Source organism: Pteropus alecto, unplaced genomic scaffold, assembly GCF_000325575.1.
Source record: "Pteropus alecto unplaced genomic scaffold, ASM32557v1 scaffold195, whole genome shotgun sequence".
Taxonomy (NCBI): domain Eukaryota; kingdom Metazoa; phylum Chordata; class Mammalia; order Chiroptera; family Pteropodidae; genus Pteropus; species Pteropus alecto.
The window spans coordinates 9,999,348-10,021,500 of record NW_006438073.1 but is presented as its reverse complement, the minus strand read 5'-3'; the positions used below and the strand labels follow the sequence as shown (position 1 = coordinate 10,021,500).

The window sequence follows — 22,153 nt, the reverse complement described above, 5'->3', positions numbered from 1 at the left end:
GGGGCGGGGCGGGGGCGGGGCCTTACTGTGCCGCTTGCGCGCGCTGCCTCTGCCCTCCTCCTCCGTCACGCCCAGGCAGCCCATCAGCTCGTGCACAGAGAGGGACTTGTCGTTGTTCGCGTCGCAGTAGTCGACAAACCGCTTCACGCACTTCTTGGGTTTGGACTTTTTCCGAAGGAACCTCTTGAAGGGCTTGATCTCCTTCTTGCCGATGTCCCCACTGGAGTTTTTATCAAGCAGCTTGAAGTACCAGTGGACCACTCTCTCCTCCAGCGTGTGGCTGGGGTCGGGTTCAGAAAGCCTGGGGCACACACACAGCGCACACGTCGGGCCGCGGCCGCATGCGCCCCTCCGCACCCCGCACAGCCCCTCCGCGCCCCGCCCGCCCGCGGAAGGTCTCTCGTGGGTCCCCTTGTCACTGCCACAGCCCTGGTGCCTCGGCCGGCCTGGGTCTGCCATTCGATATAACTTACTTTAAACTAATTGAGAGAAAGAGATTTAGCAACAATTTTTCAAGTCGGGATCAAAACTGCAAATGGCACAGCGAATTTGCATGTGCCAAATGTGCGCTTGGCGTTGGCCAAGTTCGCGAGGACAAAAGCAGCCTCATCTCGGTTCTGTGCTCCCAGGGGCTGGCAGGCCGGCTCGAGGCCAGCCTACGAGACACTGTGACACTGCGAGGTCCTCTCCCCGTTTACATGCGGTTCATCGGCACATTGCTTGTGTCAGGTACACCGAGAGACACAAATAAAAATGCGTCTTTAAGTGACAAGTGGACGCTTTCCCTTGGATTAAAAAAATTCTACATTTTGAAATATAAATAAACAACACCTCTTCTAGAAGGCGTGGATTTGAAACTGTCCTAAACGTTAACACGGGCCTTGTCGCTGAGTGGAAGGTGAGGGACGGAGTGGTGGGGCGTCCACCGCCCTCCCCTCGTGGCGGCTGGCCTGCACGGCCCGCACGCTCGGCTGGCTGGGGGGAGCCTGAGCTCGCCAGGGAGGAGAGGGACATCGACCCAGGGTCACGGCTGTCGGGCCCGGACGCTGCTGGTGCTCGCACACTCTCGGGGGACCCTCTCACACAGCGACTGCCTCCCCGCTTTCGTTTCGGCTTTCCGGGGAGAGCCATCTCTCCAGGAACATAAGATATCAGTCTGAAATTTAGGCGATTTCCTTTTGTTTTTTTTCCAGTTTAATCTACTACCCTATTGTAACAACTTCCATTAACAAGACCTTTTTTTTCTTCTCGAATCTTACTCTCCAGCAAAGAGAGAGAGAAGAGGGCATTTCAGTGAAGGCAATCAGAACACTTAGCGTCCTGGAAGAGGCGACACCATCAAGCGCTCGGGGGCAAGAGGTGAGGACGGCCAGTGCTCCCAAGAAATGAAGATAAGGAGACTCTCCACCAGAAAGAGTTCCTTAAACAAAGAGGCAAGATCCTGCCGAATCTCAGGGGTCCCTGGCTTGGACCATCACAACCTTGCAAGGCCGTGAGCCGCCCTCATGCTGGCACCTGGCGACAGAAGCCCCTCAGGACAGGGACACGTCCGTCAGGAGCGAAGGGCTCGGAGTGCCACCCACGCTCAGACAGACACGCCCCGTTCCCGAAGCCGGAGCGTGGACGCCGAGCCGTGGGAACGCTGAGCCGAGACGGCAAATTTCGTTATGCGCATCTTCCCACAACAGACACCAAGTTCTATTCTGAGAACTTTAAATCGGACGTTTCACTACATGGCGTTTGCAATCCGGTCACCAGCTCTAAATGCAGTTCCACAGCATGACGCCATGTGGACCAGGGCTATCCCTTCCCCTCGCCCCCCATGGCCGCCTGCTGGAACCATGGGACCCGTGTTCCGGCCTCTCCCGTTGGCACGAAGCCCTGAGGGGTGTAACCACGTGACGAATCCCTGCTAATCACAGCGCCCCCACCCCCACCACCGCAGAGCACCTCCTGCTGGGGAGAGGCCCCTTTCCTGTATGAGCCTGTCACCGGACAGGTGACCAGGATCCTGTCAACATCACGAGAAAGAATTCACGGACAGACAGTGAAGCCGATGAAGCAAGCTCGGGACTCGTGGCGACGAGGTCTGAGCCCCGTGTTTCCCTCCTCCCTGCTCGGGCCTGTCCGCGCACCCCGGCAGCGGACTGGGACTCGTGTCCAGCCGCCGGCCTCTGGCTTCAGGCGTCTCGGGTTTTCTCCAGTGGACCCTGGGCTTCCTCCCAGCTCCCTGTTCGGGGTCGAACGCAGCTTACCTGCCGGGGGCAGAAGGGTCGGAGACGGCGTGGACCATGTCGGTGGACAGCGCATCCAGGACGCTTGTTAGAAACTCATTCTTTTTGGCACCTGGACAACCTGAAAAAAACAAAGCGTGGGTTTCTTTTTACACGTCACAGAATTCACAGGGTACAACAGATTCTTCTCCGTAATAAAGAGAAAAGTATCCTTACTATTTGGACACTAGTTGAGGTGTCTCCAGGGCGGGAGCTCATTTGAACGCTCATTTGCGGGACACTGACAGACACACTTCAAACCACAGTCTGTCAGCGGCAACATCTGACACTTATTGAGACCCGAGAGCCACCGCACCGTCACCTCATCGGTCCTCAGAGCGCAGCCCCAGGTAGCTGGTGTCACTCTCCCAGGTTACAGGCGAGGCACACGGCGTAACCCCCCAAGGTCACCCGGCCGCAGGATGACACTGAGTGGAAAGCTGGAGTGCTCTCCGGGTGAGCCTGTGTCCACCGACGGCACAGGGTCAACGAGGCGTCGAGTGTGCACAAAGCATACATCCCGCGGGGTCCTCCGGTCACGTGGCCCCACTCAGCCTCCAGCCCCCCTTGCCTCTCGCTCACACCCGGGAAGGTTCTCTGGACCCCTCGCCGTCCCACGTCGCCTGGATGACCAGGTGCGGGGCACAGTGCTGGGCGATCTTTTCCGGAGAGGCGGCGAGGCGGCCTCGTGGGAGCGTGTGGCAGTGCCGTGCTGCGGCAGTGAAGTCCCTCGGGGCCAGCACGTTTACACAGCGCAGGACTCTCCAGTCGCCATAAAATTCCTTTTGGCATTTGAGTTCCGTTTTTATTGCCCAAGGACACGCCGGCTGCCTGAGCGGGGTCCGCTCACGCTGGTTTCCACTCCACTAAAGGCGCACACCTTGAAACAGACGCGGACCCTCACGGGCACGGGTGTGGCTGCGTGGGGACAGCCGTGTCATCCCTGACAGAGCAGGTCACGGTTGACGGGGGAGCCTGCAGCCACTGGCGGAACGTCGCTTCCCTAGATAAATGAATTATCACACCGACTCTTCCCTCGGGAAGAAGGGAAGACCTGGGCAGGGCGCTCGGGGACTCGCCGTGGCCACGTGCTTGGGCTCAGCGAGAGGACAGCGGCCTCTGTCAGGGCAGGGCGGTTCCGCCCAGCAGCACGCCTGGCCTCCGCGAGGAGGCGGGAGACCCCCGCAGGCCCGGGGCACCCCACCCAGCCCAGGGGCCTGCAGCGGGGAGCCCCACATGGCGGGCTGACTCAGGAGGACGTCTCCCGGTGATGGCAGGCGCCAACCAACGGGTACGTCCTGGGTACGGGCACGATGCCAGCCCCAACCACCTGGGAACCACCCAGGCAACAGCGGTCCCCCGTTCTCGAGACACGCAAGGGGGGTCGCGGTATCGACGGAGGAAAACGCGTCCGGGAAGACCCAGCCTAGTCGTTCTCGGAACCGAACAGAAACCCGGGCGCTGGCCCTGCGCGTGCTGCGCGTGACGTCGATGGGGAAGCAGCACGCGAGTCTCCATTAGAAACAAGATCTGCTCAGCACCACACGTGAGGCGAAGGGCGCGTCAAAGCTTCCGCGCCCTTAATGCCCAAAGGCGCCAATACGGAGAGTTTAGTTCACTTCTAAAGCGAGAGACAGGAACAGGGTGTCACGGCCGCTCAAGCACTCGGTACCGTGGTACCGATTACAGACCGAAACGCGCAGACCCTGCTAAGGAGTGCGCTTCCCGCGGCTGGGAGGCGCTTCAGTCCGAAAAGAGATCGCGTTCCGTTTTTATTCGCAAAGACACTGGGCCGGGGGCGCATTCGGAGTCGAAGGTCGATCGGACTTGAGCGGAGGCGCCGAGCGGTCGGAGGAGCAGAGCCGACCTCGGCCTCTACCTGAGCGTCTCGTCGGAGCTCACGCAGCCGCCGCACGAGCGCTCCCGCGAGGACCCCCTTCCTGGCGGGGATGCGACCCCCCGGCCTCAGTCAGCCTGGCGTAACGCCTGTCACTCGTCACGGGTGCTCGTAGCGCAAAGCTATTTCTAAGAAAACGAGACAAATAAAACTGTGAAATGAGAGCAAATCAGAAGAAAAATCAGGGAGTTCCTTACTAATAAGGCCATTTTCATCGCATGAGAAACGACAGAAGGGGAGGGACATCAAACTTGCAGCACGAGACAGACCAGCTTTCCAAATGCTCGAAAGCCACGGCCTGGCCCCCGGCGAAAGGCGAGCAGCCTTCTAGTGTTGTTAAATTATGGGTAAATTATTTTTGAAGGGTTGCCCGAGCAAAACAGATAAGTCATAAAGAAATCATGGCCTTAGAGAATTTGGTGGTTAATGCCTAGGAAAATAATCTATTAACGATTCTGGAAATTGGCCACGCCGGCCCCACTGCGCAGGCGCGGCCCGTCCCACGGCCGCTCCGCCAGGCAGCGTTTGCAGAGAGGGGCATACTGTCCTTCGCAAAGTCAGAGCGGAATCGCGGCAACCATTTGCTAACAAATCTGGCAAAGTCAAGCCCACGGCTCAGCGGCAGATGCTCGCTCGACGCCATCTGTCCCTGGGATGTGAGTGAGAGATTCGCGCCGTGTTAGATTTCCTTGAAAACCGTCCGCGCAGACTGTGAGGAAGTTGCAGTCCACACGTGACCAGCGAAGGGTGCTCATCTCCTGGGGGCAGACCCTTCTCATGCGGGTGGGGAGAGGAAATGGGGCGTCAGACGGCGACCCACCCGTGTCGCTGATCGCTTACAAAAACAAGAAATAAAATCGCTCCGATGCTCATGTTCACAGATTAACGCAACCATCTAGCAGAAAAAAGGGGGAGAATGTTGACGGCGGACACAGACACGAGCCGAGACATCCTCAAACCGCCCATGGGGGTCACATGCTTGCGTGCTGGGCTCGCCGATCTTTGCCGAATTCGAAAGGTCAGAGTCAGAGAAGGAGCACAGGGACAGCCTGGGGTGGCGTCGGGAGGACACAAGAGCCATGCTGCTCGTAGAAGTGGCCCTGGGAGGGAGGGCCCCCCGCTAATGAGGGCCGTGCCCCCAGGTTTCCAGCGGTCCTACCAGGGGGCTGGGCCGCCTCTGGCATCTCTGCCATCTTATGATGTGGCAGGGGACAGAAAAGAGGGACAAGAAGTAGAGTCACTCCACCTTCAAGAGAGCACCCCAGGCCACGGAGCCAGCGACCGGCCGGACAGACTCTGCTCAGCCGACCGGAACACCGGGCTCGGTCTGGACACTTGCCAGCACCTCTGCATCTTAAAAACGATTCCTAACTTTAAACGTACTTGGCAGAGCTGGGCCCCTCGCGGAGGTGGGTCCTGCAGCGGGTAAGGGTCTGGCCACAGCCTGGAAGTGACTGCAGCACCGTGTCCTCATTTTTCTCTCTACATCGAGACAAGCCACCCAGAGCCAAAAATGGCAGACTCGGTCGACAATTTGATGAATGAGATGAGAAACGATGGCCGAATCCAAACAAAGAATTCTCTGTACTGAAAACTTAAACCCTCTGAAACCTTTCTAGGGCGAAGAAGCCCAGCCCCTGGGGTCCTCGGGTCTGTTTCATCAATGTTCCTCCGTCCGCATTTGCATGAAGCCAGGGCTCACGCCGAGTACAGACGTGAACGGAACTGCACGGGAATCAGCGTCTCTGTCAGGAAAGTTTGCTTTTCCCTCACGTCACTTCAAGTCTCTGCATAAAATCAATTCTTTGATTCAGAAGGGAACGACACGTCCAACGTAGCAGCCATCCTTACGCGGGGCCGAGCAGCGTGTCCAGCCTGCACGCTCGCCCACCTGCCCAACCCTCCCCGGCCCCTTCCCGCTGTCCCGCGGGGAGGGCCACGGGCGGCCCACGTGGCCTAATTCCAGTGTGCCCCTCCCGAGAGAAACCCGCCATCTTTGTCACTGGCTCTGCATCGGCTTCTGGGAGCCCGGGGTTCTCGATGCCCCTCGTCCCGGAACCCCGCTCCGGGACCCTCAGGCGGCTCCCCCGTCTGCCCACCGCGAGAGCCGAGCTCACAGCCACAAACAAAGCCACAAGGAAACCACGGTCACCTCCCGACTCGATGACACTTTTTTAAAGTTGCGGCCCAGGCCCCAGGAGGCAGAAAGCTGGCGTGTCCCAGTGAGCAAACGCCTGTCGAACGCTCCGCAGCTCAGCCGCGCGCGGTTCCGACGCGCTCTAAGCAGCGCGGATGCTCTACACACGCAGGCTGCTCGTCCGTGCCGGGTCGCCACCGTGCAAGGTGGAGGGCGCACGCAACTCCCTCAGGCAGAGCGAGTCCCCAAGCCGGCAGCTCGACCGGCTGGCAAGGCCCAGGGTGTCAGTGGCCTCATGCACCCGACGCCCCGCTTCCAGGCCCAGCGAGCGGACGGGGGACACTGGGGCAAAAGCACTCGCCGTGTCCGGCCACCGAGAGGCGCCTGGCTCCCCGGATGAGGCGGAGCCGCCGGACTTGAGGGGCCCTCGCCTGTCCCGCCCTGGACGCTGCCCTCGCGCGTCCCTCGTGCCGTGTCCGGGTGCTTCGCACACTCTCACCTCTGCCCGCCACGTGCGAGACGCCACGCCCCGCTCCGGCCGGAAGGACCGCACGTGAAAACCCGCCTCTGCGACCCACCTGGCGCCTCGGGGCATGACTGCGTGGCTCCAAGTCCGGGAGGGGGACATTCGGAAGGCGTGGGGCGTGGGACGTGCCTTCGCCGGGAGTTGTGGTGACCAGACCCCGCGTCCTCTCACGGCTCCGGGGTGAGGGGCAGCTGTGTCAGGAGCAGGGGACAGCAGGACCGAGGGGCCTTGATTTGGAAACGAGTGACACAGATGTGCCTGGACGGGCAGAGCTGGGCCGCAGCCCACCACTTCGGTCACTCGAGCCCCCCAGTGGTTTCGCCAGTGCGTGCCACTTTGTACTGGGACACCCGCACTGCTTTCGGGTTCCTGAACTACGGCCGGGTGCCCTAAGCTCACAGCCCACCCAAAGCGGTGGCCAGCTACGTGGCAGGCTGGTCGCACCATGGCTTCAGCATGGAAAGCACAGCCAACAGGCCTGTGGGGGGAAGGCTGGCACACTGCCGACCTCTCCGCATACGACACACGCGACAGAGAATCTCGCTTTAAGAAGCAGGTTCTGGGACAAAAGTATTGTTGTACGTGGCCAGAGAGCACTGGGCTGTGACGACCTGGTCGGCGTCACCCACCCATGCGAGCTTGCCCTCCGCCAAACAGCGGACCTGATAGCCGGCAGGGGACTCAGGCACCGGCCGGCGGGTGGCGGGTCCCGTGGGGACTGAGCGCGTGTGTCACCCAGCTGCCCGAGGATACCGCGCCCCTCCCCCACGTGCTGAGGCCTCCTCCTCGCCCACAATGGGCTTTTCACACCCACTGGTCTGTTGCCAAATTTCCATTTATGTGAAAGTGCTTTCAATTAGAAGGATATAAATTAAGGAGGGAGGAAATGTTCATGTTTGCTTTATGTACCTCCTGGAGCGATCTGAAGTCCCCACGACAAACCAGCAAAGCTCCATTAAGCCAGCGGGCTCTCTACGGGCGGGCACTGTGTTCGGGACCCCCTTTCGATGATGCACTTACAAGGCAACTGCCTCCAAAGTAAGGTTAAAAAACACACACACAAAACCCTGATGAAAATAAAGCTTCTAAAGTGAAAACGCTGACCGGGAGGGCAGATCCCCACCCCGGGGGCCAAGGAGGCTCTGAAGGCACGAGTCCGGGCAGGCGGAAGGAATGGGGAGTCTGTGCCCCCGCACCCCGTCACACCGGCATATGGGTGTCAGCTTCGTTCCCGTCCGCTCCGCGTCGGCACCGTGCCTGGCACACGTCACCTCGGCCCCAGAGACGACTGTCTCCTGAACCCTCTCTGCAGCATGCCTCTGATTATTTATCACCCCCGGGCCGGGCACCGGTACCCATCCGTGTCCTGTCAGGAACCGGGCCACACAGCAGGAGGTGAGGGGCAGGGAGCGAGCACAGTGTCATCTGTATCTGCAGCCGCCCCCAGCACCGCAATCGCCGCCTCGGCTCCGCCTCGGGTCATCAGGCAGCAGATGCTCATAGGAGCACCGGTCCCTGGTGCCTGAAGGTTGGGGACCGCAGAGCATGGACCACAGCGGGAGCAGAGAAGAGTCCTTGATGGGCTGTGACCACCCCTGGGACCTGAGGCAAACGCTCCGATGGCTGAGGTGACGGGGACCCGACTTCTCACAGACGAGGGGCTGGCCCCCCATTCCCCGGCAGCGCCCCTGGCCTGTTTCCTTCTGTGGTCCTTGAAGGAGGGGCCTGCACGGCTGATCCCCGTCACAGGGAAAGGAACCAGGTGCCGTCTGTTTCGTCAAACCAGAGCAAAGTCCTTGAGTTTATTCATTGCTTCGTTCTTACCTCTGCTTTTCTACCCGAGGTGTCTGCTCGTCTGAAATATTCTGCTCGTGTCTTTTCTGTTCTTCATAAATCAGCCCAAAGCCTGTTTTTCCCAGGAACTCTCTGCCTGGTTCGGTGGTCCTGAGGCCTGTCTGTCCTCCAGACTCCCGCGGCCACGCGCCACCTCACGGCTGCCAGCCCCAAGCCCAGCCCCAGAGGCTCCCGCGTCACCCTCCACGCACATGCGCGGGTCCCCAGGACAGCTTTTGTCGAGTTTAGGAATCTGGCCAGGCTAGGTCTGTGTGGGATCTTTCTACTCCACGAGTCTTTGACAAGGAGGGGCCGTCGCAGGAAGCGGAGCCCTGAGCTGGAGATGAGCGAGACACTGTGGCCGCCTGGTGCACCCGGACGCCGGCCCGAAGCAGAAAACGCACATGTGTCCTCATGGAACAGCCCCCGCCATGGGCCCCATCAAGCCGCCGCCCGTTTCGGCAAAGGACTGAGTTCTGAAAGGGCACGTGATCCGGGGTGAGCGACGTGTGTCACCATCTCTGCACACACCTGCACTGCATCAGGGCTTTGGAAAGTGCGTCAGACTGAGGCCGTGACCGATGCTGGACGTGCCGTTAAACAGAGTCGCGGCCTTAAAACATCAGACACTTTGAGACACAGCTCGTGGCCCTGGTTTGGCTGCCGCCACCCCACCGTGGGTCTCTGCACGGCCAGTGGCCGCTCAGCCGTGGGCCACTCAGGGCAAGGTGGGCACAATGGTCCCACCTCCTGGACAACCCCAGAGCTGTAGCCCAGGGGCTGCCAGACACACAAGGGGGCCCCAGCCACAGCAGTGCTTCAGTGGGCGCCCTGGCCGAGTGAGTCATAGCCCCAGCTGCATTAAAATTTCCCTGATAACAAAACGCTGATTTGATTAAATCCTCAGAAACCAGAGCTCCATGGCCAAGGCCAAGGGCGGAAGCCTCCATCCGGTTCCTCTCCTGGGCCCTGGCCAACCGCCCCCAGCCAGGGGCCTGACTCCCGCCCACCGCTCAGCTGTCCAAGGTCGGGCAGCCCTGTGACCATCCGCCGAGGACGGCCTCGCGGAAGGGAATGCTCTGGGCGAACACCTCCTCCGATGTGGACGCTGAGGCAGGCCCCACCGGCGAGCGTCAGCCACGCGGCACGCCACAGCAGCTGTCACTCGTCCGAGAACATTCCAGAAACCCTCCTGGACACACAAACAAGGGCGGGGAAGGGAGGGCCCCTAGGAGGAACTCAGCACCGGTCAGTCAGTCCCTTCTGTGACGCGCGCCACTGGCTTCCGTGCTCAGACCCAGACTGGCTCTCTGAACCACATGCTCGGCTTCCTAGCACTGAAGCGGGGGTGCCGCCTCCCCCGGCTGCCCACGGGCCCGCCCCGCAGACCCTTCAAACAGACCGTCACGGAGCGCTGCCGACGTCAGAAGCAGGAACCCGGCTCCACTCGAACGATGTGCTTCACTCGGTGCTTCGGTGTTTACTTACTTTTTTCGAGTTGCATTAATCTACGGCAGAAATCTTTTCTCCGGCGGTTTTATTTGGAAGGTAGCCACAGAATGGCTCACGTTTCTCCCCACATGGCAACTGGATTTTGCTGTTTTTTTTTTCCAAGAACTTTGTAATCCCATTGTTTCCTCCATATGACGGCGACGCTGCCCGAAGGGGCCCTTTGCACGCTCACCCTGTGGCCGTGCGGCACACGCTCAGGTGGCCGGCTAGTTACAGCCACATGGCCTCGCACGGCGCAGCCCTCGGCCCGGCCCAGGCTGAAGAGCTGGAGGCCTTTGTGAATCGAGGCCTCACAGGGCCATCAGCCGCCTCAGCGGGAAGACGTTACACCCAGCCCCTGCTTGGGCTCGACCGCGCTGAGCCGCCGTCGGCTTCGCTGCATTCTGTGCTTTCCAGTTGTTTTGCCTCTAAAATCGAATGTCTTCCTCTCAATGTTCTGCCCACAAATGAATACAACCAACTTCCTCTGGGCGAAACTCTCCTCCGCATGACCTTGTGGTGATCCCAACTCTTCGCGTCTTCGCTCCTCCAAAACGCAGTGAGGTCAGCAGGGAAAGGTCAGAGCTTTGCCGGGACCGCGCAGGCCCCCGGTGATTTGCGGTTCTGAGTATTTACGTGTGCACTTATTTACCCACCTAACTCCAGGAAGGCGTCAGGCAGCTTGCCGCAGTGTGCGCACCGTGTCACTAAACTGAACTAAATGACGATAAAATCAACATAGAGAAAAGATAAGGGTCGAACATCGGTAGAGAAAGGTTAATATGAAAAATGCACACTCGGCGAAGATGGAGCCACAAAGATGCAGCCAACGGGAAGGAGGAAGGCGCTGGGACGAAAAAGCAGGGCCCGGTCTGAACAGCAGGGGGCTGACGACAGCCAGCGTCGCTCCCTGGAAAGGGCTCCATGGGGCTGACGGCGGGAGGACCTGGCTGCGGCTGCGGCCCCACTGCGCGCCAGCGCCCCACCCGCCCGCGTGTCACCTCTGTGCAGCTAGGCGTCGTGTGCTGAACAGAAATCACGCGGACGCGGACCCTAGGGCCGGCTCACTGTGGGTGACGGGCGGTGCCGGACGGGCTCAGAACAGTAAAGCCAACAGAAGGCCAGGAAAGGGGGCTCACAGGGCGCTGGGCACACGGGCGAATCCCTGTCTCTCTCACCCAGAATCCCTGTCTCTGTTCCTTCCACTGCTTAAAAGAGGTTTCTCCACCAGAGACATTACGAAGACGAAACGCCCGCTCGGTTGCATTTGAATCAGCAATTTCGTCCCTCTGAAAGGTCACGGGTGGGCTGCAATTTGACACCGTGAAGCGTTAAACAGAACACTGGCTTCAGCTTTTTAGAGCGTATCAAAAGGGGCTCCAAGGAGGCTGTTTCGTGACAGACAACGCACGTTTCTCAGGCGCTTTAAAAAATCAGAAATGGAGCACTTCGTGGACACGAGCGGCGCCGACAGCAGCGTCTCCCGTGGGCCAGGTCCGCGGCGTCTGAGCGTGAGCAGGGCCGGCGCCCCCGCTTCTGCTCTGGGTGGGGCTTGCGCTTTTAAACGCGTTAACTAATTTAATAAGTAGAAGCGCAGAGGAAGGAGGAGTAAACGGGAGAACCGAAAGCTGCTGGAAGTCAGTCTGCTGCGGTGCGGCCCGGCGCGGGAGCGGCCGCAGCGGGTGAGCAGCCCGAGCGCGGGCGCCTCGGCCTCTTTCCCCGCCCCAGGGGAAAACCACTGATTCCTCTGGAAAATGATTCTGGATCTGACAAGTCAAAAGCAAGCTAAGGAAAAAAATGGAACCGTCCTGCCAGGGAAATCATTCTAGAAGTTTGTACGGCCTCCTGCTTTTCACTCTGAGCCGGGTTTTGGGAACTCGCCTCCCACCACGGGTCACCTGGGCGTGCCGAGCAGCCCGACTGACCCTTAAGTATCTGGGGTCTCGGTCTGTCCAACCAATTTCTCAAACAATTAAGGTATTGGGGAGACTCTACTGAGTTTCTGCCACTGGCTGTGCCTTTCGGTCAGCCCCGCCCCCATTCTCGAAGCCATGACCCCGCTACCCGGACAGTGTCCGGTCTGGGCAACTGGGGTTCGCCTGCCTCGACTTCCCTGGGACTTCGCCTGGAGAAGTGGCTTCTCACCGTCCCTCCCCACACTGCTCGGTCACGCCACGGCCGAGCCCCAGCTGAGTAGTGCCACACGGGCGTGGGTGAGAGGCTCCCGGCGCTGGCACCACGACTGGAGAAGAGGTTTTAAGGGCGACACCGTGACGTTCTCAGACAGGGAGGCCAAATGCCAGTGAGCGCCAGCCCCCGCGTCCCCAGAGCCTCCAATCTCACGTAATGTCGCTCGCTGAGCCCATCGGTCCTGGGCCCGTAAAAGTGCCGGGGTCGCCCCCGAAACCGAGGGCTGGGTGTCACGTGACTCTGCAGCCCAAAGCTGGGTCTCACGTGACTCTGCACCCCAAAGCGACTGGCACTGGCCCCCTGCACAGTGGGTGTGTGACACACCTGCTCCCCAAGTTATAAAGAAAGGGCTCTTAATTAGAACAGAGGCTAAGGGGGAGGAGGTGCCATGTAGGTTCGTGTTCTGACCGGATCTGGGCTTAAAAGCAGGAGAACCAGGAGGATGAAAAGGACTCCATGCTGACTCAGAAGGGGACAGCGGGGACACTGGAGGTGCCCCACGAGCTCCCCTCGGTGCAGGGCCAAAGCCAGGCAAAGATCAGAAGCACCGAACAGGGCATTGAGGCCCGGCCAGCTGGGGCCGAGGACAGGTGGCTGTCACCGCCGACCGCTTGGGGCTACCGCTTATCCGAGAAGACCGCGTCTGCTCTGGTGACAACCGTGGGGACACAGCACCTGAGCTCGGTGTCGACACAGAAGGAGCGAAGGCGGAGAAAGCGTGACAGGAGCCCGGCCGCTGCCGCGTGACACGGGACGGGCCCCACGGGGACACCGACTCCAGGCGGGACCGGCCTCAAACGCGGGGGCCTCCCGCGGGTGGCTGGGGTGCTGTCCCTGCGCCGCTTGCTGAAGCGAGTTATCTAAACGACCTGTGGTGGGAGCTTTTGTTCCGTTAGGAGAGTCTCGACAGATCCGACTAACTATGAAGAAAGCCTGAATTAATAAAAGGGAGTTACAGGCCCGTGAAAAGCAAATTCGTCATCTCCACGTATATATATTACTTGGAAACTTTTAAAGAGACTATTTTCAACAAACTGCTTTAATAAAGAGATAGGCATTATTTGTCACAGAATAACAATTGTTGAATGACGAGCATAACATTTGATGGTGTTTAGAGCAGCACGTTCTCTTAAGCTCTTTCAACTGCCTCTGACGCATTGCTCACTCTACTAATTTGTCTGGCAGATGCGTTTTCATGGTTAATATAGATTTAAATTCTCTCTCTGAATGCTCGGAACTTTCAGAGTAGCGGAGGCCACGCGGGCCGAGGCGTCAGTGTGCTGGCGTCACCGGGCTCGTGTGACAGAGTGGGAGACGGCCCCTCGCTACGTCCCCCGCAGACTGAGATGCACGTGGCTCCTTTTTGGAGCCAGTAATTCACTAAGGCCGAGCCCCGGTCCCTGGGGTGGGGGGTGGGTCGGCCACGGGCCCCTCCAGCAGGGCGCGCAGCTTCGACTTCATCCGGTGGCGGGGAACGCGACAACTCTCTTTTCTGAGCAGCCACACTGGCCGGGGCGGATGACGGGTCAGGAATCCACTTCGGGCCGTCTGTGAACTTGACTGGCGGAGGCTGAGCCCAGCAAGAAACACGGGGAGAACTGCCAGGCGGGGTGCGGGGGGCCAGGACCGCCCTCGCTCCTCAGAGCCCTGACGCGCAGTGAGACGGACGGCTTCTCGCCGCCTTCAAACTACTGTCCGCCCAGCATGAAGGCTTTCGCGAGTTCAGGCCTGTTCACCCCCTTTTAGATGAACCCCATGTGTAGAAAGCTCCCTTCACGTTCAGCCAATTGGTCAAGGAACAGCCTTGACACCCATGTGTCCCTGAAAAATGCTGCAGAGACTAAGGGGTGATGAAGAGATGCCAGGACGAAGCCACAGGACACATGGGGGGCGGGCAGGATGGCGCGGCTTGACGCCTTTGTTGAGAACCCCCGCCTCCTTGGTCTCCGCCTCCTCTCGAGACGCCGTGCAAGGCCACTTACGGAATACAGGGGCCCGTCTGGCGGGGGCCCGACCTCCTGTCCACATGCCAAAGTGCTGGCCTCTAAAGATTAAACGGCCACTTACTGTCCACTGGCGTGAGCTGGGATGTCTGCCAGCTGCCCTAGAGAGGACGCCGGTAAATATTTCCAGTCACCAAACCCCCCAAACCAGCGAACTGCGCGTCGGACCAGCCCCAGCCTGACCTGGGACATGGGAGCCTTGCTGGTCGCAGTGCAGAAGAACCTCTGGAAGCCAAAGCGGCCCCTTCCCCGGGAGGCGTGTGAGCCCGGGTGAGCCCGGGAGCGCCAGCCCCTGTGCTGCCCCGTTTTGGAAATAGCTTTCTCCTCTCTGCCCAGAACGGCCTCCGTCCGGGAGTTATTTCGAGACCCACTTGTTTTTCCCTAATAAGGATAATTATCTCTGAAATATCAGAGTGATTCGTGGTCACAAGCAGCACACTCCCAGCAGCTCGGCGGCGGAGTCGGCCGTGCCCCCCTCCCCCCAATGCTCTGAGACCTGAAGCGCTCAGATGTCCTCGCTCTGAGTGGCAACCCTGACACCCAAACGAGCCATCGGTGACACTTCACATTCTCAGTATCAATGATCAATGTCCCCAAGAGATAAATGACCATCCCAGTCACTGGATCAAGGAGCCTAGTCTGGTGTCCAGTGTACGGGGGGCGGGGACGCCCCACAACAGGGGACAGGAGGAGCTGCCTTCGGCCACTGTGCCTTCACCAGCCACCAAGGTCCCAACAAGAAGTTCTAAGCTACATGCATGTATGTGTGCAAAAACCACATGCAGCTTTATTTAGAAATAACGCAGTGTTATATTATCCAAAAAATAAAAATAAATAAGACTCTTGGACCCTTAGAGACAAAGGATGGGTCGTTCAGACATTTATGTGACAAGATCAAGACAACCTAAGAACAGCAAATGTCCGTCGAGGGCTTTCCAGGCCCCAAACACACGCTCAGCTCATTATCCCCAGTATTCAGATGAAATGCTGTCCACTGGCGTTAAAACCTGACTCTAAGGCAAGAGATCTTACCGGATAACGGGGGGGCCAAGAGATCTCACCGGGGAGCATGCCAGCCAGCCTCGAATCGAGCTCCTTCTAAGGGCGAGACACCCCATACACAAAAGGCGCCAAGCTAGGAATCTGCGTCTTCACGACCCGCCTTTTCCACGCTCCCTCCCTCCCTCCCCACTTTCTCTCCCCGTCTCTCTCTCCCTGTCAGCATCTCCCCCCACCATGATGCAGAAAGCAGCCTGACTCATGAATCACGTAGCGGAACACGGCGTGATGAAAACAACTCCACCAACAGATTCCGTGAATCTGCCTCGGAAAAGAACACTGTGGACACGGCGCTGGGACACAGCGGAGGCCCCGAGCCGGGCTCAGAAAGCTCAGGGTGGCCGCTGGGCCGTCCCCGCCCGGCGGGAGGCTGGTCGCCATCCCCAGACCCTCACTGCCAGCTCCGCGTCCTCTGCGTCACATTCTCAGTCCGAACGCTGTCGCGTGGCTGTGGGAAAACGCGAACGAATGGCTGACGTGCCGCCCTGTGGACGGTCCGCCTCCTCCGTCCTTTATGCCCGGAGCTCAGAGCCTCCTGATCCATGACAGGATGGATGAGGACCACAGAGCCGTTCTGAACGGGCATTTTCCCAGACCCCGTACAATACCCGGAGCAAACGCGCACCCTGCACTAAGGACACCGCACGGCGATTTTCATGGTCTGAGGCTTTGGCCGAACATACAAAATTTGGAGACGTTTAAAGGGAAAGAAGAGGATCGAAATGAAAGAAACCGGTGAGGGGCTCTGACGCGCCTGCCGATGCCGCCAGACCCACCACACGAGGTGGACAGCGCTCTCCACACCCCTTGACCTCGCCAGAGGACCAGGCAGCGGAACCGCCCGCGGGTGCGTCCGCGCACTGCCCGGGCCTTTCATCTCGGGGCGGTGCCTGGAGGCCGTGGTCTCAGCCGCCCGAGTGGCCCAGTGACCGTGCCTGGCGCGTCACCAACGCTCCGGGGAAGGGCGCGCACAGCCTGCTGAGTATGTTTCTAATAATCCTAAGGGCGAACCCACCGCCTCTGCACCGTGACGTAGACCTTTGCTACGGAACTCGCTGGATACGAAGATGGAACTCATGTTTTTGAAACCTAAACTGCAGCTTCTCGCCCAGAAATTCAGAAGGAATGTCGGGAACCGACGTTGGCCTGCTTTGCTTCGAGCCGGATCAAGGGCGCTTCGGTGGGAGGCTACCTGGCAGTGTCCCGAGTCGGGGACACCACGTGTCCTCTGAGGTGCTGGCCTTAGACGCGCCTCCTTCCCTGCGGCACGCGTGGAACCCGGGCACGGCCCCTCCGTGGGCGCCCCCTGCGGGCCCCTGGCAGCGCCTGACCGCTGACCGCCGACCCCGGGGAGGGGCCGGAACCCGCCTTCGCTCTCGCTGCCGCTCCGAGGACGCTGCCCAGACACATGGCAGCGGAGCTCGGAAATGCCCGCCCCTCCCAAACCTGCAGGAGCACACGGCGCTCCCCGCCCCGGCCCCCGCCACCTACCTGGGAGCTGGCGGCCCTTGTACAGGTCCCGCGCCTTGATCGGGTGCGCCCTGGCGGTGTGGTCACACTTTGGCTGCTCGTACCTACGAGGAGGGAAGGAGAGCCATGGGGTCAAGACTCCGAAGGGTGTGCTCCCCCATCGCCCGCTGGCTCACACAGGGGGCACGGGGACAAGACGCGGCGGTGGGCTCGGGCTGCTCAGCGGGTATCCCGCCTCTGCACGGTGACCCGGACACCCAGGCACGCTCACCGCGGGCTCAGGCTGAAGGTCACGCCTTGGGCTTGGTCCCTCCCCGCCTTGGAGCTGCCACTGTCACAGCTCACTCCAGATCCCGAGGAAGTGGCATTTACGCAACAGCAGGCATTTTGCTAGCAACGCAGAGAACTTGCCGCCACCCAGTGACGGGAGGAGCTGTGCGAGGGAGGCTGGGACGGGGCCCTCGCTGGTCAGACGGCCCGTGAAACTGACGCTTTTGACGGATTTCCCAACTTCTGTGCCTCCCTAAAGATCCATTTAAACCAATTCCATTTTTCTTGCCGGCGTTGGATTGGGCCATGGTCGCACGATCCGATTCTAGCCAATAATCCATTAATTAAATCTGCTAAACGGAGTTTTAGGAAAAGTTTTTTTGGCCCCTAAGAAAGAGAGAGGTGGGCCATGCGTCCTCTGGGCACTGTGTTGACTGGATGAGATGCCCGGATCTCTGCAGCCAGCGTGTGACCCTGAGGGGAGTCTGACCAAGGACAAAGGCAACAGAGCGAGGATGTCAGAGCGAAGACCAGGGAGACCGTTTCAGCGAACGGAGCTTCCCCAGCTCTGTGCCTCTGGCCGAGGCTCGTCCAGCCCCTCGCTGCGCACGCCTGTCAGGAAGGCTCACACCGCGAGAGGCCGAACGCTTCCTAATGACACAGCCCGCCTGGCGCCACCCCGAGCTCGGTCCCGGCTCCGCTCCCTGGGTCTGGACCGCCCTCCGCAGATACCACCCGCGTGCTCCCCAGCTTCCTCCGGACTTGACTCTGGCGTCGGCCTCTCGGGAGCCCCCGCCATTCTGCCCAGTCACACCCGCCCCCGATGCCCCGACCCTATTTCCTGTTTTCCTTCCAGGTCATGCCATTAGCCAACGCGCTCACTCATCCCGTTTATCTGCTCGCGTCCTGCTGTCCGTGTCCTTCCATCGGAACGTAGGCTCCGCGAGGCGCAGGCTCTGTCCCATCCCCTGCGTGTCCCCTCCCCTGGAACAGTGCCGAGGGCGTCCAGATGTTTATCAAGCAAGAAGTGAATGGGAGCACGACAGGGAGTGGAATGCTTTCCAGAATTCTTGAGAGATTACATCGCTTCTATGCTAAACTAAGCCTCTCTTTGTCACACGTAGCGCAGTGTGGCTGCGGGTGCCATGGGCGTGGCCCCATCCCAGGCGTAGGTGCCGAGTGATGGGCCAGCGCCGACTCGGTCAGGGACTGACATTCTGGCCAGTTAGAGTGAGGCGAAGTCCACTGAGGGGCAAGGGGCGGCGGGGACCGCGTTTCTGGCTGTCGGAGTGGCATAGAATATGCTGTCATGGCTGCAGACACTTCCAGAAACCACAGCCGTCGGGAGCCGCAGCATGAGCCACTACGAGTCGAAGAAGGCAGATCAGAGAACACGAACAGCGAACCACAGTCACCACCCGGAGCTGCTGGGATAATCGGGAGTCCCTTGTCCTCGGAGCCGGTGGGCTGGTTGAACGTGAGGACTCTGCTTGCCACCACGGGGCGCAGCCCCCCGCGCTCGCCCTGTGACGTGCCTGCAGGATGGGAAGCCCCCGCAGAGGGCGCGTCTGCTCATTCGAGGCCACGTCCTCCGTTCCCGGGAGATGCTTGACATCACCGACGATCAGGGACGGAATGAGGAAAATACGAGATGCTAAGAGGCTTCTTCTTCTGGGTTCGATTTAGTGCCGGTTCTTGAAGCTCCAAGAAGAGGGACTCGCTGCTTTCCACGGGCAGCGCAGGGACAAGGAGAAACACGCTCAGCTCCCTGGCGGGAAGCAGAGTCCGGCAGAACCATCAGGACGCAGGGGCGGGGGAAGTCCCGCCCTTGTCCGGTGGTGACGTAAAAATGGTTAAGGGCTCCGTGGGGGTCACACCGTTGCAGATCGCACCGTTTCGGAGCCGGTTCGAGGGACTCCGGTCTCGACAGCTCAGGGCTCACTGGGCAGCGGTTCACCCCCCAGCGGGGACCACGTCCCAACTTAAATACACGCGAACAAGCCAGGGTGACCGAGTCTCCCGCTCCTGAGATCAGCACCCTGCACCCGCGCACGCGAGAACTGAAGCCGAGGTCCCGCAGCACCGCCGTGAGGAGAGTCACGCTCTCGGCCGCCCGCGGAGCAGGCCCGTTAGACACGCTGACCTGCGACAGCCCCGCAGAGGCCCGCCCGTCTGCGGCCCTGGCCTGACCGCCTCTCTGGGCGTCTGCTGGGTGCCGGGCTGCGCACCAAGTGCCTGGGACAGGGACAGGTCGGCCACCGAGGACCAGCTTCAACGCGATCCTGCTCTTCCAATTTCCAAGCAGAGGTAAACCCACGGAGCCGGGTTAGGGGAGCGGGCGGTGGACAGGCGTGGCCGACCGTCCTGAGGAAGCCCCGCACCACCGCCGGGAACCGAGCCCCCCACGCGGGAGCCGAGCCCCCCACCCGGAGCGAGCGTGCACCCGTGTGCTCCGCCCCGAAGTGCTGGTCACACTTGATAACGCGAGGAAGTCATTTAGGAAGGGTCACAGTGCTTGTGCCAGGCACCAGAGGTGACGTCGGTCGTTACTCTGATAATATCTGAGAGGTTCTTGTGATAGATTTGTAAACCGCTTTATATAAATCTGTAAAAAATCAATTCGCACAGCAAAAAGGTGCGAAAACGCCTCGACTCTCATGCAAAGAACTCGTGCTCGTCACGTGCTGCTGGGAAGCGGGCGGCTTTGCGGGGATGCGCCAGAGCAGGGCAGGTGGCTTTGCCCGTGGACCGGCCAGTGCCACCGCTGTCCTTGCCTCCAGCACCTTCTCTCTCTCTAGGTGGCAATTTCCGGGCGCATATGTTACACTTCAGAAAGTGCCTGCGGCTGCCCACGAGCACTGTCCTTCGCACGGGCCATCCCCGGCGACCGTACGTGACAGTTTCCTCTGGCTCCCGATGGCCAAAGCCATCGGCCTCTGCAGTGCCCTGCACGGGAGGCCAGGGCGAGGGCGGGCTATGGTGGGAACTGTGGGCCCCGTGCTCCCCGCGCCCCCGTCCATCCCCCCACGGCCTTACCTGGTGGACGTGCCGGGGACGGGGCGGCCGGTGTCCACCAGCACGCACCAGCAGTAGCCTGTGGACAGGTGGCACTGCACGGGCTTGTAGAGGCCGCCGTGGGCACACTCGGGGACCACCACATTGTCATTCTTCGGCTGCCTGGCCTCCTCCAGGGCCGACTGCTGCTCCTCGTCACACGAGGCCACTACAGAGAGGGGGAGACAGGTGTGAGCAGGCGCCGGGAACCCGTCACACGGCCTGACGGGGCTGCCCTGGGAGGCCCCAGGAAGCGGGAGATGGGGGCGGGGTGGCGGGAGGCAGGAGGGGGTCAGGGGCTCCCAGCACCACGCCCCTGTCAATGGCGAGAGCATGGTCCTCATGGACACACCCGCACGCAGGTCTGAGGCCCGGCGGGTCCCTGCGGGCACAGGTGGGACGACCTGCCAGCGGCCACAGGCCCCTCTGCAGCGGGCCTGAGTCAGGGACGCGCCCAGCAGGCCCGTGGCCCACCCGAGGATCCCGCCCAGTCCCCCCGGCACAGTTCGCAGCTGCGGGACTCCCCCCTAGGCCCTTCATGGACGGCTGTCCCCTCACTGTCCAGGCCACAGTCACGCTCAGTGGGCAAAGGTCTTGGGGTTAGAGTGAGGACTCCGGTGGAGGCGCAGAGCCCGGGGCGCCAAGGGCCCAGCCGTGCAGAGCAACGTCCGCCCGTGTCCGGCTTCCGGTCTCGCTCGTGACCCTGAGCCGCTCGCGAGCATCTTCCACACACTTCCGTGCAACTGGCGCTAGACCGATGGTCATTTTCTCCTTCCTTTCATTTTTTCACCGACTTTGATTTAAGATGATGCTGAACCAAAGGGGGTGGCAACCCGCTGCATCCAGCTTATTTCTGAGCGAGCGGCAACGGTCTTAGGCAGACGGTGAGCACGGGGCCACGTGGCTGGACACAGTCACGATGAGTGTAAGCACCACACGAGGACAGAAGCCATCAGGCGATCGGTCCCAGAGAGGACCACGACAACGACCGGGCGTATTTATTTTCCCAAGCTTATATTTTTATTATTTTTTTCACTTTTTTAAACTTTCCCCTCCCCTTCTCCCCTCCCCTCTGGGAACCACTAGTCCATTGTCCATGTCCCTGAGTCTCTGTTTGTCCTGCTCATTTGTTGCTCTTAGGTTTTTAGGTTTATATCCCACATATAAGTGATATCATATGATCTTCAACTTTTTCTGTCTGGCTTATTTCGCTCAGCATGATTATCTCGAGGTCCATCCATGTTGTCGCAAATGGCAGGATGTCATCTCTTCTTATGGCTGAGTCATATTCTACTATATATATGTGCCACAGCTTCTTTAGGCAATCATCTATCGGAGGACACTTCGGTTGCTTCCATGTCCCGGCCACTGTGAATAATGCTGCTATGAACATTGGTGTGCAAGTATCTTTTCGGATATGAGTTTTCAAGTCTTTGGGGTAAATATCCCACAGAGGGATGGCTGGATTGTATGGTAGATCAATTCCCAGTTTTCTGAGATCCTCCATACTGTTTTCCACAGTGGCCGAACCGATTCGCAGTGCCACCAGCCGCGTATGAGGGGTCCTTTCTCTCCACACCCTCTCCGACACTCGTTATTACTTATCCCGTTGGTTATAGCTATTCTAACAGGTGTGAGATGGTATCTCATTGTGATTGTGACTGGCATTTCCCTAATAGCTAGTGATATTGAGCATCTTTTCATATGTTTGTTGGCCATTTGTATGTCCTCTAGGGAGAAGTGTCTGTTCAGGTCCTCTGCCCGTTTTCTGATTGGATTATTTTTGCTGTTGTTGTTATTGAGTCGTATGAGTTCTTGGTAGGATTGGGATATTGGAAGAGAACGACCTGCTATGATGATGAGTCATCCAAGAGCGGAACACCTGTGTGACAAGGCAGCGGCTCCCGCTTAGAATTTTCCGTGTGCCGTGTTACCAGCCGCCATGAGAGT

At 59.8% G+C, this 22,153-nt stretch overlaps 1 protein-coding gene across 1 annotated transcript in view; it reads right to left on the bottom strand.

Moving 5' to 3' along the window:
- Positions 1–22,153, bottom strand: part of SMOC2 (SPARC related modular calcium binding 2) — a 123,294-nt gene that overhangs the window by 14,356 nt on the left and 86,785 nt on the right. The window contains exons 10-13 of the mRNA XM_015591876.2: positions 20,186–20,372; positions 16,901–16,983; positions 2,256–2,355; positions 27–301 (exon numbers count right to left, since the gene is read on the bottom strand). Coding sequence (XP_015447362.1) covers positions 27–301; positions 2,256–2,355; positions 16,901–16,983; positions 20,186–20,372 — 645 coding nt within the window. The remainder of the gene's footprint in view (positions 1–26; positions 302–2,255; positions 2,356–16,900; positions 16,984–20,185; positions 20,373–22,153) is intronic.